The sequence below is a fragment of the Tarenaya hassleriana genome, unplaced genomic scaffold (assembly GCF_000463585.1).
Source record: "Tarenaya hassleriana unplaced genomic scaffold, ASM46358v1 Cleome5, whole genome shotgun sequence".
Classification (NCBI taxonomy): Eukaryota; Viridiplantae; Streptophyta; class Magnoliopsida; order Brassicales; family Cleomaceae; genus Tarenaya; species Tarenaya hassleriana.
In genome coordinates this window covers 2,171,611-2,186,519 of record NW_010967707.1, presented here as the reverse complement: position 1 = coordinate 2,186,519, position 14,909 = coordinate 2,171,611, and the positions used below count along the sequence as shown (strand labels likewise).

The following is a 14,909-nucleotide window of genomic DNA, read 5'->3' as shown; positions in this document are numbered from 1 at the left end:
AATTAGAATATTCCAAATATTTTTCCTATGAAAAAAGAAGACGATTACAAAGTAAAAGAATAATACTTTAAGCACAACATTCAAAACGGTGGAAAGACCGTTTTTACTTTATGTTTCAAATAAATTAGAATATTCCAATTATTTAATTAAATAATACGTATATTACTGCAAAAGATAGTTAACCGACGGTAAAGAAGGGAAATTATATGACACTATTAATTTAAATAATACTGATATGTTTTCTGTTATTCATAATTTTTACTTCAAGGATTCACAAATACTAAAACCATTTCTTAAATTTAATTCAAAAAAATTCTTCTCCATAATTCATTCTCTTATTATTCCATTTTTGAATTTATTCGAACCTAACAACTCTATATAAAAAAAAATTGAAGGACAGGAGTTTATTAAAGTGGGGGTGGTCCATAAGATTTTACAAATCAGTGCCACGTAATCATATATGTATGATAACTTCAAGACAAGGTGTGGGCGCGTGGAAATTTGAAAACGAATTCGGGGTAAAATAGTAAATCATTATAGATCCAATAAATATATTAAATTTATTACATTAATTAATTTTAAAAAATAAACGGCTCGTCTCGCATGCTCTCCCTGTAGCTGAATCCCTCCCTCCACCTCTCCCCCTTTCTCTCGCTCTGCACCTCTGTTGCCCTTGCGAGATCAGAGAAGCGCCTCGGAACCCTAATCTATCGATTGATTTCTCCATCGTATTGATACATTCGGGATTGATCCCTGTGAGTCGTCTCATTCTCCTTGTCTGTTTTTTCCTCCGATATTACTTTGTGATCCATCTCTCTGGTGCTGTATTTTGATCTAGTGTGTTTATGTATGTTTAGATTTCGCTCCGTCAATCGGTGTGTATAGAAAATTTTAGCGGGCGTCAGGATTATGCAATTCGATTATCGTTGTTACATGTTTGCTTTCTGATTTCTAGTTTTTCGCTTTGCTTTCGTAAATTCTCCTGTAAACTATTGTAGAAATTGTGTGTTGTAGTTTGTTTGTTATCGTAGGTGTTCGAGCTATGGGTTGTGTTGTCTCTGGTTCTGTTGTTAGAGTGCATTGTTTGTTTGGATATATCTAGTAATTGTAAGATGCTTTTTAGGGAAATTGTATAATTATGGTTTTCTCACATCATTTGGTCCAAACAAAAATATGTTTCAATTCGTAATCTCTCCCATTATATTGTCGGCATGTACTTTTTTAGGTCGGTTTGTTGTCTCATGACCGAAGTGTTCGCCAAAACCTGAAGAGTTTCTTCAACGCTTCAAAGCTGCTGGAGGGATTAAGTTTCGAATTAGATCTCGGAGATTTCACAATCCAGTGGGAACCATGCACCGGAGGTAGATGTCCCTTCTGATTTTACGTAGCTTTGAGTTCCTTTGAATTTGAAGTTTTTACTTAATGCTCGGCCTTGCAGTGGTGGTCCCAGAAGAACAAATGAGAGTGCAAAGCTTATTATCACAACAATTGTGGGAATGGTGGTTGGGTTTTTCATTGGTATCACATTCCCATCTCTTTCTCTTACAAAGGTATGAGACTGGCTTAGTAGGTATATCCGCGTTTTGTGTTCCCTTTCACCTGTTGATTTATTTCGTATTCCTTCCTGCAGATTAACTTACCCTCGGGCCTTATATCATCTCTTGATGTAGCAATATCAGATGGGAGGTTGTTTTCTAGTGGCAAATCCCCTGAAGATTTTGGCTCAAGAGAATTTCCAAAGGTTATGTCTCTGTAGATAAGTTCTCTAGCTTAAAGGCTGATTCAATATTCTAGATCAAAGATAATAACTTGGATTCATGAGGCTGTCGATGATAAACAATTCAGGTTCACATGACAATGCCCCTTTTTGGTTCTGTATGAGAATAATGCTTCATTCTCAGCAAAAAATTGCAAACAGATTATTTGAACTTCTTTGGGATCTCATACATCATTTTTATTGATATGATTCCAGATATATGTTCCAACCAATCCGCGCGGTGCAGAATTACTCCCTCCTGGAATTGTTGTGGCAGAAACAGATTTCTACTTGCGTAGATTATGGGGTGAACCTAGTGAAGTGCGATCCACAATCTTGTTTAAATACTTAGATTGCTGCAACATTTACAGTTGGTGGAGTCCAACGGTCTAATGATTGGAAATGTTAACACCGAAAGCATGAACTTTGCAGGACCTGAAGAAGAAACCAAAATATCTTGTAGCATTTACAGTTGGATTTGAGCAGAGAAACAATGTTGATGCAGCTGTTAAGAAGGTTCTGCAATTACAGTCGATATTCATCATCGTGTAGTCGTTATCATATGTTTTTCTGTTTGGTTACACTGAGTTTTATGATTGTTTAATTTCTTCAGTTTTCCGACGATTTCCAAATTTTGTTGTTTCATTATGATGGTCGGACAACTGAGTGGGACCAGTTGGAGTGGTCAAAGAATGCGATTCATATTAGTGCAAGAAGGCAAACAAAATGGTGAGAAATATGATGGTTGAAGGTGTAAAAGTCAGCCATCTTTTTACCTTCTTTCGTCAAACTATCAAGAAAATCTTGTCAAATTCTTAGTTTTATCTGTTTAATTTTGGCAGGTGGTATGCAAAGAGATTTTTGCATCCTGATATTGTCTCAGCTTATGAGTACATATTTATATGGGATGAAGATCTTGGAGTAGAGCACTTCAATGCAGAGAAGTAAACCTGTTGTTATAATGACTTCTTTTAGAGTCTTAATGGCAGGCCAATGTCAAATTGTCAATATTCATTTTCTAATTGCACTTTGTTGAACTTTTAGGTACATTGAGTTAGTTAAGAAGCATGGTTTGGAGATTTCGCAACCGGGGCTGGAGCCCAACAATGGACTTACATGGGAAATGACAAAGAGGAGGGGTGATCGCGAGGTCCACAAGTAGGATCCCTCTCCTTCTTTCACATAAATCTTTTTTTTCCCCTGATTTTAAGAATGTGCCTGAGTTTCTTGAGTGGTGAACAGAGAAACAAAAGAAAAACCAGGATGGTGCAGTGACCCACATTTACCTCCATGTGCTGCGTAAGACTCTCCTCCCTCTTTTGTGTAGCCAACAGATGAGTTAAGACATTCTCAACTGTCAACTCACAGCTTTGATTTTCCTGTCTTTCAGCTTTGTTGAAATTATGGCACCTGTATTTTCTCGAGAAGCATGGCGGTGTGTGTGGCATATGATTCAGGTTTCTTTTTTTTTTCTTTATCTCAGATCTTTGGTCAGCCTCTATGACATTGTACATGCAATCTGTAGTTTCTGTAGTCATGCTTTATATTTTGCATGACCGAAAACTTGAGTGTTGTTTGCATATTGCACACCGGGTTCTCTCACTGCCATTTCAGTAGGTGCAGTCTTATAAGGAAAACGGATCCCTTAGAGGAGATATTATTTGATTTGATATCTGATTTAAGTAATCGAAATGAGTCCAGTCCTTCAAACTAATCGGACCTACATCTTCTTGTTTGTATCGTGTCCAGAATGATCTGGTTCATGGCTGGGGCCTTGACTTTGCTCTCAGGCGATGTGTTGAGGTTAGTAGTTCTTGTTCCTCATTTCCTGGGATTCGCAACAGTATAATGCTCCTTTGATACATCCATCAAGATATGTTTTCTCTTGTGGCAGCCTGCTCATGAAAAGATCGGAGTGGTGGACGCCCAATGGATTATTCATCAAGTGATTCCTTCCCTTGGAAATCAGGTGATCTATCTTCGGGCTTTCGCATCATGCCGTTGAAACTTGTATGGTCATATCATATGACAAGTAGATGCTACTATTATATTTACTGGACTTGCATTGCTTGCGTGGATAGACATATGAGTTATGTTCGCCTTGTTTTCATCCATCTCAAAATCCATATGGTAGTACAAAACTTAAGGCTAGCATTTGCATGAATGAAAACCTTCCTAGCGACCGATACTCCAAATGTATTTTTTTTTCCCGGGGGATCTTGAGCTCTTATGGATGTTCTCAGGGACAAGCGGAGAAGGGGAAAGCCCCGTGGCAAGGGGTAAGCAAAACTGATATTTGCATACATTACGAAACACTTTTCTAATTCATCGTACATCACAGTATCCGAATGCGTGTATATATATATATTTCCGGGGTGGGTTTTCAGGTGAGAGAGAGGTGCCGGAAGGAATGGACAATGTTCCAGAGCCGAATGGTGGAGGCAGATAAGGAGTACATTGGTCGGACGGTGGGAAAATGATAAGTCTCTCTACTCTCTCTATTTCCTTGTGTACATGATTGAAAACTTCTTCCCATGTCATAGATATCCTTCCCCCCATCTATTCCCTGACTTAGCAAGTGATATTACATGCATCCTCTTTTTGAGTTCTTGGTGGAATCTCTCCCCAGTCCCCCTTCCCGCAGAATAAATGGTTTTGTATTTTGTAGGGGGTTCGTTCGTTATCTAATCTTTAAGGGTTTGAAACTTTCTTTCTTTGAGTGAATGATCCTCTCGAGTTTGGGTGAATCTTGATATGGGTTTTGTTGGTCATCCTCATTGTGTACCAAAGGTGATTGACCTCGTTTATATTGTATATATTTATTATTCTGTTAGAAGAAAAAAAAAGAAAAGTTAATTCTAGAAAATTATTTAATAAATTAAAACTCGTCCTCGTTTGTAGTTGCGACTGAAACAGCCTTAACACCCGCCTGATTTGTTTTATATATATATATATATATATATATAAAATCGATAAAAAAATAATTTGTAGAGAAATACTATTAAAAAAATCTGAGAATATATTGAAGCCGTTAATTTACAATACTTTTTTACGTGGCATTTCTTTCACCTTTTTTTGCTATGATGACGTGTTTTAACGCTTTATTACGAACCACAAATACAATGAAATAAGCTTTTCTTTTAAATTAATAGTTATATATTTATATTTTACAAATTAGATGAGTGGCGGTGAGACTTGCAGGTCGCGAATTCCAGGATGAAGACTGTCCCGAATATGCCATCGAACGTCAACTTGTCTCTATTTATTATTAAATTATGCCTTTTTCTTCAAATATTTAATCAATCAATTAATTAAGGTATTAACTAGATAAGGACCCATTCCTCAGATTACCAAGTTTAAAGTTTAATTAATTTTTTATTTAGATAATTCTGTCTCTATGCGTTTCCCTTTCTTTTTGTTCCGTCGCAATCATTTAATGCTTTTGTTTAAAGATTTCTTACTATTAAGGCTTGATATTTGCCCCCTTTAGATTCTATTTTAGTTTTTGTAATATGTTTTATTTTATTCAATATTAGTTTTAATCCACAAAATTTAAATTTAAGAATAATATATAACTTTATTTTGATTTAGTTTTTTATATTTTGAATTTTCAATCACTTATCGGCGTGAGTTTTTTTTAAAATTATATAAAGCTTTCTTTATGCAGACTTATAAGCGGAACAAAAAGCAAAAATACTATTGCTATTGAACGATGAAATATTAATTCTTATAAAGTAAATGAAATAAGAGATTCATTAAAATTTTGAGACATTTCGAGATATAATTAATATATAAATTTCAAAAATGACATAAGAAAAATAAAGTTGAGGAATGAATACCTTAATTATAAAAAAATAATACAATTTAAATAAAAAATTTTGAACGAGCAAAACTGGAACAAACGAATAATTAAAAAAAGGTTGATTGAATAAAGTGACTGTGATGATGACATGTCTACCTTCCAGCTAATTGAGACAAAGGCCTCGGCGCTTTACCCAAAAAAAAATCCGACCCAAGTTTTATTAAAATAATAATGATTTATATTTTTAGTTTTTTTTTGGTATGAGATTTATATTTTTAGTTATTCATACATGAATATTTTTATTATTTTTTTATTACCTATAAATTTAGTGAGCGTAGGGCAATGGGCATGAACATCGTAAGTTGCATTGGACATCTCATCGTCAACATTGTATGCATCAAAATAATAATGATTAATTCTACATGATTTTCTAATATTTAAAATATTTTTAAAATAGTCTCATATAGAAAAGAAAATAATTCATATATATTCTTAAAAAGACGTGAATACCAAAGCTTTAGCATCGGGAAAAGCAACAAATAAGTTAGAAAAAAGTGAGGATATTAATATCTAATGTAGTCATCCGTAATATTCCATACATGCATGTTACTTATAAATTATGATTATACGTAAATGTATGTATATTATATATCACTTCATATCCTCTCTTAGAACAACGAATCTTTTCTATTTATGAAAAATGAAAAAAGATATAGCAGATAGTTAGTACGATTACCCAAATATTCAGATATCTTAAAAAGATGGGAACATGGGAAAATAATTACCCTAATATTCAGGTGTCTAAATGAACGTGATTTTTTTTCTCCTATTTTATTTATTTATTTATTTATTTTTACTTGAGTGTCCAATATAGTAATGTACAGTATTTATACAATATATTAAATGGAATACTATAATTATTTCATTAAAAAGAGCAATAGAATTGCATTGGAAATAGCAAACATGCACATAGATTGGATCCGTCAGCCGAAAGTTTTGCTCTAAAATGCAGATATATTAATAGAACCATATATCATTTCCTACATGTTATATATAATTATTCAAAATTATAATAACACGATAATATTTTGAAATTGAATAAATTATTCTGTAGACACTAATCATAGATACAGCCGCACCCAGCTCATTTCAGAAACCCATCTCCTTGGTTATCCCAAAAATATATACTTATTATATAATATATATATATATACCTCATACCATGTTCCTTTATATAATATATATAAGCGTGTGTATATATATCATGCGAATTTTCAATTTGACCTTATTAAGTTAAAGAAATACTATATTTTACGTGTAGTGACTCGTGACATTGTCATCATAAATTTACTTGCCATTCTATTAGGTCTTGAAGAAAGAACAATGCTTTTAAATTACCCAATTATAATAAAAACAAATCATGCGGTTTAATTTCATAGATTACCTCAAAGGTAAGAAACCTAGTATATTATCTTGTTTTACAATTATATATTACTTGAAAACTAACTCGAAAACATCCAAATAAATCAAAATCTGTATAAAAATTGGATGATTTTATTTTTAAAAAATAATCAAATTCAATATATGCCGGCGTACCTCAATATATAAAAATGCATGGTTGCAGGTGAATTCGTATAAAACCACTTTCAATAAATATATGTAATAATAATCAATGTAAAATAATACCCAACTTCGAATCTGATTCATATATAAGTTATATGATATTGGTGTATATTTTTATTGCGGTCTGACATAGCACATCATTAGAGGAAAAAATATATAAATTTGTGTGGAAAGAACAAATTTTAAGAACACCCGCAAACAAAATACATATCTACATAGAAAAAAAAAGCAATGATTAAAAAACGGACACATAAGCAAATAGGGATTTGTTGGTTTGGAGCTTCGGAAAGAAATAAGGGTAAAATCGTCATTTCGTAAATATTCATATAATTTGGTCCGCAAAATCCCTGTCTGCACATTGCCATATGCTCCCAAAGTTCAGTTTTTTTCTTTCGTAACGGAGGAAACTGCAAATCGAGAGAGAGAGAGAGAGAGAGAGAGAGAGAGAGAGAGAGAGAGAGAGAGAGGAACAAAAGTTCAGTTGCATTGTTAAGCCTCTCGTCCTCGTAAAATCCGATTGCGATCGGATTATCATCACCGTCTTTGTATTCTCTTCTTGGAAATCTGTTTGTTGATCTTTCGGATTTTGAATTTCTTTCTTGTAACTTTTCTCTTGGGATGTTCTCGATTTTCCCGGATTCGTCTGGTTAGGGAGAAAATGAGAAAGATTTGTGTGTCGCGAAGATAATTCTAGGGTTTCGGGAGTTCCAGAGAGGTTGGACAGAAACTTGCGATCGCTTGTTGGAAAATTTTCTTGGAATTCACGAAATTTCTTAGGGTCCTATCGGAAATCGTTGGCCTAAGATAGGTGGATTTTACGAATTCGTTTCCCTCTTGCGTTTCTTTGCTTCTTCTCTGGAATTTCCCTCCAATGGCGTTTGTGTCTGAGAACGAGAGCGACACTAAGATGGAGGGTTGGTTATATATAATTCGCTCAAACCGATTCGGATTGCAATTTTCGAGAAAACGCTACTTTGTTCTCCAAGATCATCTCCTGAATAGTTTCAAATCTGCTTCCGAATCAAAAACTAAGGTCACTACGTCTTCACCCGGATTGATTTATTGCATTTTATCTTGCAAATCGTTTTGGTCCTTCTACGAGTTTTCCTCTGTGTTTCTACTGTCTCTGGGATCGTCATTCATATCGTTTTTTGATTGTTTTCTCACATTTTTTTCCTTGTAAGTTTGTACATGTAGTTCATGGTTGTGATTGTTTACGGGGACAATGCTTGCCAAACTTTCTATAGGTTTTTGTCTCTTTTGCTTTGGAATTGTGTTGTTCATTGGTCTCTCTGTGTTTATGTTTTGTCAATTGTCAGAGTGTATGCAATGGATAATTCAGTTTGATATGTTTGCGCCAGACTAATGCCGGTGCTACCATGTGCTTAGACTAATTAAGCAGAACCTACATTTGGATCTCAGGGTTCTGGAAGAAGTGCAGTTATTGATTCATGTATCCGGGTCACGGACAACGGGAGGGAAAGTGTTCATAGAAAAGTACGAAACTCAAGTTGTGGATTTATCGGGATGTGGTCCATTATATTCTCAGTTTGTGTTTTCCTGCTTTTTAATGATGGTCTGTTTTACCATGCGTAGGTATTCTTTATATTTACGCTATACAATACTTCTAATCACAATGATCAGCTCAAGGTAAGGTAATTTACTTTGGTTCTCATTGAAACTTGGTGTGACAAACACCCAGATTCATGTGCAAAGTTTGCTGGTTTTATGATATAGCTGGGAGCAAGCAGTCCTGAGGAAGCTGCAAGATGGATCCATTCAATTAAAGAGGCAGCTTTAAAGGTTCTTTAACGTTTTTGATTACTTATTAGAACTCTTCTACCTGACATAGAAACTTATACTCGTCTTATATGCAGGGTGAACCTTTTCCGGGAGACCTTTTTAGTTGTTCCAGGAGCAGATGGGATTCTTTGAGGTATTCTTTTTTCTACAATTTCATAGTTCATGTTCACTGTTAGGGGGGATGGCTAGTCAGAAGTTGGCATCATTACAAGAAAGATACTTGCAACTGATCCTGTTATCCATATCAATACCTGAAATTTTTCGTGGGTTACTTAGCACCCATAATATTTTTTAGGTTACTTAAGACACGTTTTTCATAAGAGCAGATTGAGTAGCTCAGTTCGGGACCATCACTCAATCTCTATTGACTGGACGGTGCGCTCATCTGCACGAGTTGACCCTGTTACAACTGATGTTATTGCGCCTTCCCCTTGGACAATATTCGGTTGTCAAAATGGTAAGCTGAAAACTATAAAGTTTGCTTTTTTCTTTTTGTTGGTAAAGTGCTACTAGTCTTAATCACCTATGGCATACAGGTCTTCGACTTTTTAAAGAAGCAAAAGAGAGAGACTCTCATGTAAGGGTCGGTAGCTTCCATAGTCTATCTATTTGCAAAATTCTATATTGCTTCAGGGGGTTCAAAATGCAAGTGTGTTTTGACTTTTTCGTTTTCCTGACTTAACAGTGGGATGATCATCCAGCTGTCATGGCTGTTGGAGTTGTTGATGGGACATCTGAAGCCATTTTCCAAACTCTAATGTCTCTTGGAACATCAAGATCAGAGTAAGTAACCTTTGCTAAATGTTACTCACAAGACAAGCTTTTATGCACAAGGAAAACCCATTTGAGATAGTAAAGATCATGGAGTGTATGCTGCATCTAGTACGTTTTTCTTTAATTAGGTGCTTTTCTTCTTTGTTTAACAATTTAAGTCTGCAAAATTGGCAGATGGGACTTCTGCTTTTACAAGGGCTGTGTGGTCGAGCATCTTGATGGCCATAGCGACATAATTCACAAACAGTTATATAGCGACTGGTTACCTTGGTCAGCTACTCAACTTGTCTGCCATTCTTTTAAGCTAGAAATAGTGCTTGTTTTTGGTAGTTGACATATCGTAATCACAGGGGGATGAAACGAAGAGACCTTTTGCTGCGGCGTTACTGGAGAAGGGAAGATGATGGAACATATGGTTTGTGATACTCCTCTTAAGATAGTACTGCAATTTGTTTTCTTAAGACTGTCCTTGGACTACGTTTACATCTTTTTTGTTCATTCTGTTGCAGTTATACTCTACCACTCTGTGTTTCACAAGAAGTGTCCACCTCAGAAAGGCTATATCCGTGCGTGCCTTAAAAGTAATGTACGCCTAATTTTTTTTGAAGTATAATGAATGTTTGTGTACCTTACATGTTCATTGTACAATAAACTGACCATTAGCATTTATTGTGTGTGATACAATTGAATGAATCCTGATGTCTTCTGAGGTTCGACCATGGGGTTTGCTGAATGCCCTTGCGCTACACTTGCTTAACTATTTCATTACCCTTCTAAAACGATAGAAACCTTAAACCCTAAAAGCTTGCTATTGTTTCAAGTCTAATTGAAGAATATCTTTGGCTTTCCTTTGCATCCTTCAATTTGGATCAATTGTTCATTTTTATTGTGTGTATTAACTTCTTATGGAGTTAGGGAAAAAAAATAATTTACAATGTATGTTGTAATGCAGGTGGTGGTTATGTGATATCTCCTGTTAGCAATGGAAAGCATTCAGTTGTGAAGCATATGCTTGCTGTTGATTGGAAGTCCTGGAGATCTTATCTCAAACCGGCTTTAGCAAGATCAATAACCGTACGAATGCTCGGAAGAATTTCTGGTAATTGTCAACCCTCTTAATGGACTCAGTTTACTTTCAGCGCTTCACTTTTTGCCTATTCATCCACATAATTGACCAGTCACACTGAACTCTTTATCTCAGCCCTGAGAGAGCTATTCAGGGCAAAACACGGAGGCTTTCCTTCTTCAGATATGCCATCAGGAGAGTTTTCAAGAAGTGTAAGGTTGAACTCAAGCCTAGAAGATCGTGCAATTGCTAATTCTTCTCGGAGAGAGTGTGGAAGATTTAAGGAGACTGCAAATGAAGAGACGGATAAGCTTCCCTCGGAGCACTCTAGCCTTGTCGGCTTGAATGATGCAGCCGATGAGTTTTTTGATGTTCCCGAGCCATCGGACAATGATTGTCCCAATGACAGCTGGACCTCAGATTTCGATTTGGATACATACTGTCAGGTAGTACAAACCCCACACATTACGTTGTATATGGGAATTGCGTGGAGGAATGGGTTTTTTTAACTTTCAGTTGCGTATTGCAGGAATCTCATCAGCCAAAACTAACGGGCGCTGCGGGTTTAGTGAAAAAGTTGCATGATCTTGCAGGTGATCCTTTCACTTCGCAGATGAATCATGCTCTTATTGGTTGATTCTTTCCGTTCTGGTTCCATGGTTGGAAAAATATTTGCCGTGCAGTTCAGAAGAGGGGATATGTGGACCTGCATGAAATGACAAGGGAAGAGAGTAGTACACCTTGCTGCTATGGCACCACTCTTCCGAATGACCCTACCTGCAATGTGCCTTGTAGTTGGACAGAGACCGATCCTTCAACTTTTCTAATCCGAGGAAAGACTTATCTTGAAGACCGGAAGAAGGTCCAAAAGCTAACATTTTTTTTGTCAATCTTGATGCTTTGGGCAGTCATATATGTCTGTGTTCATCTAATTTTTTTTGTGGTTGGTTCAGGTCAAGGCGAAGGGCACACTGATGAAAATGATTGCAGCAGATTGGTTAAAGTCTGACAAGCGGGAGGATGATCTCGGGAGCCGTCCAGGAGGCATAGTTCAGGTGGTTCCATTAGATACTTGTCGGTTCTGATAGAATTAGATATTCATTTTTCGGGCATGGGTCGAAGTCTTACAAGCTTCTGAATTGCAGAAATATGCGGAAAAAGGTGGACCCGAGTTCTTCTTTATAGTGAATATACAGGTAAAGCAAACATACCAAACAGTGCCTCTCAAAACTTATGTTCGTACGTACACTTGTTTGGCCTTTCTCATCGAGATGAGATGAAACAAAAGGTGCTAATATTATTGTGGAATCAGGTTCCTGGATCAACAACGTACAGTCTCGTGCTTTATTATGTGATGAGCACTCCCATCGAAGAGCATCCATTGCTATATAGCTTTGTAAATGGGGATGATGCTTATAGAAACTCTAGGTTCAAGCTCATTCCTTACATATCCAAGGTAAAAAGTTTAAAAGATTGCCACTACTTTCTCGAATTCTTGAAATTCTTTTAGTCCAATATTTTTTTTATACATCTCAGGGCTCTTGGATAGTTAAACAGAGCGTTGGAAAGAAAGCGTGCCTCATTGGTCAAGCCCTCGATATGAATTACTTCCGGGGCAAGAACTATATCGAGGTAACTGACTGAATACAATTTTTTTCATCAGAACTGTATTTGATGTGTTAAAATCTATAATAACAGAATCGTTTTTTATACAATTGTTGCGATATTTATCAGTCACCGAAAAAAAAAAACTGTTGCACGGAATTTTACGACACAATCAGACATGAAGACATCTGATTAAGGTTTTGGTAATCTTTTTGCTGTATCCGAAATTGCTTCTGAATTATTTCAGTTGGGTGTGGATATTGGATCCTCAACTGTTGCAAGAGGAGTTGTGAGCCTTGTTCTTGGTTACCTCAATAACCTTGTGATCGAAATGGCATTCTTGGTACAGGTAAAACCGGTTATCCAATACAGTTATCTCCCTTCTCCATCGGTTTAAACCTGTTTTGGAATAATCTTGAGAACCGAACCGAACCAAACATTCGGGTTTCTTTTTTTGTAGGCGAATACCGAAGAGGAGCTCCCGGAGTATCTTCTCGGGACTTGTCGGTTAAACCATCTTGATGCATCCAAATCAGTATCTGTCAATCCATAGTTTGGATTGGACCTCTCCCTATCAAAGCTCCGGTTAAGAATTCTTTCAATCTATTGAGTGCCTAAACCGACTTGGCCAGGTGGTATGGCCAAAGTTTCTTCCACTTAGCACCCCAAAATCCAAGTAACACAGGAACCCAAACCATTTTATGACATCTCTATGATATGGCCAAAGTTTCTTGTACAGATTACTTTCCAAACCGGTCGGTTTGCTTTGGTACAGTGTGCATTGATTGATTCCTTGAACCCCTTAGCTGCTTGCGGCTTGGTTTTGAGTTCTATCATCGGTTTATTGCCGAATTTTGTTAAATCCAAAATCAAATCGAACCGAACTGGTTTTGATTGTGGTTGAAATCCGGAGGTGTTTTGGGTATTTATTTGTATGAGGATTTGGGTCGGTATATCAGAAGATATTTGGCGAATACCGAACCGGTTATCGGTCTGCTGATTGGTTGGTCTATTCACTGAACAAAAGGAATTTGGTGGCTTCAATTTTCAAATAGCCAATTGCATCGTTTTGCCATGTCACCGCGCTCTAGGAATATATAATTATTTTTAGTATTAATTAATAGGAAAAGAGCAGTTGAGGTCAATTCCGTCATTTTACATCGCTTATTTCTCATTTTTTTTCCTTCTGATAATTGTTTATGTACGAACTAAAATAAAACGCTCATGCAACTTCCTATATCACGATAATGGAATACTAAACAATTTATGTAACTCCCTCCACCATTTTTTTTTATATATATGTATGCAACACACATATATATACATACATATATAATTGCTTCTCTTATCATTTGGTAACTATATTTATTTTGGAATAAATTTTATAAAAAAATTGTTACCATATAAAACTGGATTTGTGGAAAGACTGAGGCTAAAATAAGTAAGTAGGAAATTCAGCTGCCTAATTTGTAAAAGAAAAATAATCAGGTGATAGAGTAGCGATATTTAAATAAAAGAAAAGGTGATGATAATGGTGGGTGGTGTGGTGACGGTTTGAATATGCACTGGACAATTTTACCCCCACGCACTTACAAATATGAGAAACGCTCGTTTGCCTTGTGCCCTTCCCCTCCTCCTCCCGTGCGCTCTCATGAAAAAGGATTTTCCCACTATTTCTTAAAGCCCGTCTCTTTTGCGCCGTTTGGCTCGCGAGGAGGAAGGAGCTTTCTCTCTTGTTCGATGTAACAGGAGGTGAAAAGCCCTGGGTTTCGAGCTTTTTCGTGGGTCCTAGCTGATAACGAGGTTTGCCGGGAACAGCCCCAACAGCGATCGACGTAATTTATGAGCACGAGATCTCGATTCCCGTTACATGTAGGCCAATTTCACTCTCCTTCTTGTTTTTCTGTCTTTTCCCTGTTCCTGTTCATGTTTAACCCTCTTCGATTCTTTGGGCCCCCTTGATCTCCTCCCTTTTTTGTGCTTGTCCCAGTTTTTGCAATTCCAGTTCCGACCCATTTACGTATGTATGTGCACACAAGCGATATTTTGAAATTTCTTTGTCTGAGATTATGCTCTCTTTCTCTTTCGGTTCGATTTTTGGTGTTTCAAATTGGTTTGAATTGTTTGAATTAGGCCATCTATTTCCTTGCTCGCTTCTTCTTTTTCTTGGGTAAATACTCGCATTTCTTTCTTGCAGATGATATATCAAAAAAAAGTTTTGTCGGTTTTGTTGGGTTTATTTCAGTGTACTACTTCAGGGTTTTGTTTCCTCGTCGAATTCTAGTCTTGATTTCTTCTGCTGTCTCAGGATTGTCGGCCTTCTTGTGGGAATGTTGTTTTCTATCTGTACATTCTTGTCTGAAGTTGATTTCCCAGCTTGATTGATGCAAACTTTGCGATTCAGTATCATCAGAATTGATGTTTTAAGTAATGGGTTTAGTTCTGTTTCTCCTTGGCTGATCGGAAGAGATTGGAGTAGG

The 14,909-nt window shown here is 36.4% G+C and overlaps 3 protein-coding genes across 6 annotated transcripts in view; all 3 read left to right on the top strand.

Annotated features, from left to right (window-relative positions):
• Positions 1 to 596: 596 nt before the first annotated feature.
• LOC104826374 lies at positions 597 to 4,527 on the top strand. The gene is made up of 15 exons (XM_010559038.1): positions 597 to 755; positions 1,226 to 1,361; positions 1,439 to 1,550; positions 1,631 to 1,741; positions 1,973 to 2,077; positions 2,189 to 2,272; positions 2,370 to 2,485; positions 2,599 to 2,700; positions 2,801 to 2,914; positions 2,999 to 3,055; positions 3,147 to 3,213; positions 3,506 to 3,559; positions 3,651 to 3,725; positions 4,000 to 4,035; positions 4,144 to 4,527. The coding sequence occupies exons 2-15, from the start codon at positions 1,351 to 1,353 to the stop codon at positions 4,234 to 4,236; spliced, it is 1,137 nt and encodes a 378-aa protein (XP_010557340.1). The 5' UTR covers positions 597 to 755; positions 1,226 to 1,350; the 3' UTR covers positions 4,237 to 4,527.
• A 3,062-nt stretch (positions 4,528 to 7,589) lies between these two features.
• On the top strand, positions 7,590 to 13,291 carry LOC104826373 (protein ENHANCED DISEASE RESISTANCE 2-like). 2 transcript variants are annotated; one of them, XM_010559036.1, is made up of 21 exons: positions 7,590 to 8,214; positions 8,604 to 8,678; positions 8,778 to 8,831; positions 8,919 to 8,984; positions 9,059 to 9,117; positions 9,311 to 9,441; positions 9,521 to 9,561; positions 9,670 to 9,767; positions 9,933 to 10,028; positions 10,109 to 10,173; positions 10,268 to 10,339; positions 10,711 to 10,857; positions 10,960 to 11,270; positions 11,354 to 11,417; positions 11,508 to 11,686; positions 11,778 to 11,879; positions 11,970 to 12,020; positions 12,137 to 12,280; positions 12,361 to 12,456; positions 12,677 to 12,778; positions 12,890 to 13,291. In XM_010559036.1, exons 1-21 carry the CDS (start codon positions 8,053 to 8,055, stop codon positions 12,980 to 12,982), a joined length of 2,208 nt encoding a protein of 735 aa, XP_010557338.1. In that variant the 5' UTR covers positions 7,590 to 8,052; the 3' UTR covers positions 12,983 to 13,291. The 2 variants fall into 2 exon arrangements, with proteins under 2 accessions (XP_010557338.1, XP_010557337.1); XM_010559035.1 differs by having other exon boundaries at positions 9,521 to 9,567.
• Positions 13,292 to 14,046: 755 nt separating this feature from the next.
• Positions 14,047 to 14,909, top strand: part of LOC104826371 (protein-tyrosine sulfotransferase) — a 5,023-nt gene continuing 4,160 nt past the window's right edge. For 2 of the 3 annotated variants that reach the window (XM_010559034.2, XM_010559032.2), the window contains exon 1: positions 14,047 to 14,301. The gene's annotated coding sequence lies outside the window, so the exon portion shown is untranslated. Of the gene's footprint in view, positions 14,302 to 14,869; positions 14,899 to 14,909 lie in introns of all 3 variants that reach the window. The other variant, XM_010559033.2, reaches the window with a different exon arrangement.

What these genes read in the sequence shown, in the direction of transcription:
- LOC104826374 (XM_010559038.1), top strand. An exon ending in CATCTCTTTCTCTTACAAAG is followed by an intron (nt 1,551 to 1,630) that starts GTATGAGACTGG and finishes TCCTTCCTGCAG; the next exon opens with ATTAACTTACCCTCGGGCCT. An exon ending in GGAAAGCCCCGTGGCAAGGG is followed by an intron (nt 4,036 to 4,143) that starts GTAAGCAAAACT and finishes GTGGGTTTTCAG; the next exon opens with GTGAGAGAGAGGTGCCGGAA.
- LOC104826373 (XM_010559035.1), top strand. Translation starts at nt 8,053, where the DNA reads ATGGCGTTTGTGTCTGAGAACGAGAGCGACACTAAGATGGAGGGTTGG. An exon ending in AATATTCGGTTGTCAAAATG is followed by an intron (nt 9,442 to 9,520) that starts GTAAGCTGAAAA and finishes TATGGCATACAG; the next exon opens with GTCTTCGACTTTTTAAAGAA. An exon ending in TATCCGTGCGTGCCTTAAAA is followed by an intron (nt 10,340 to 10,710) that starts GTAATGTACGCC and finishes GTTGTAATGCAG; the next exon opens with GTGGTGGTTATGTGATATCT.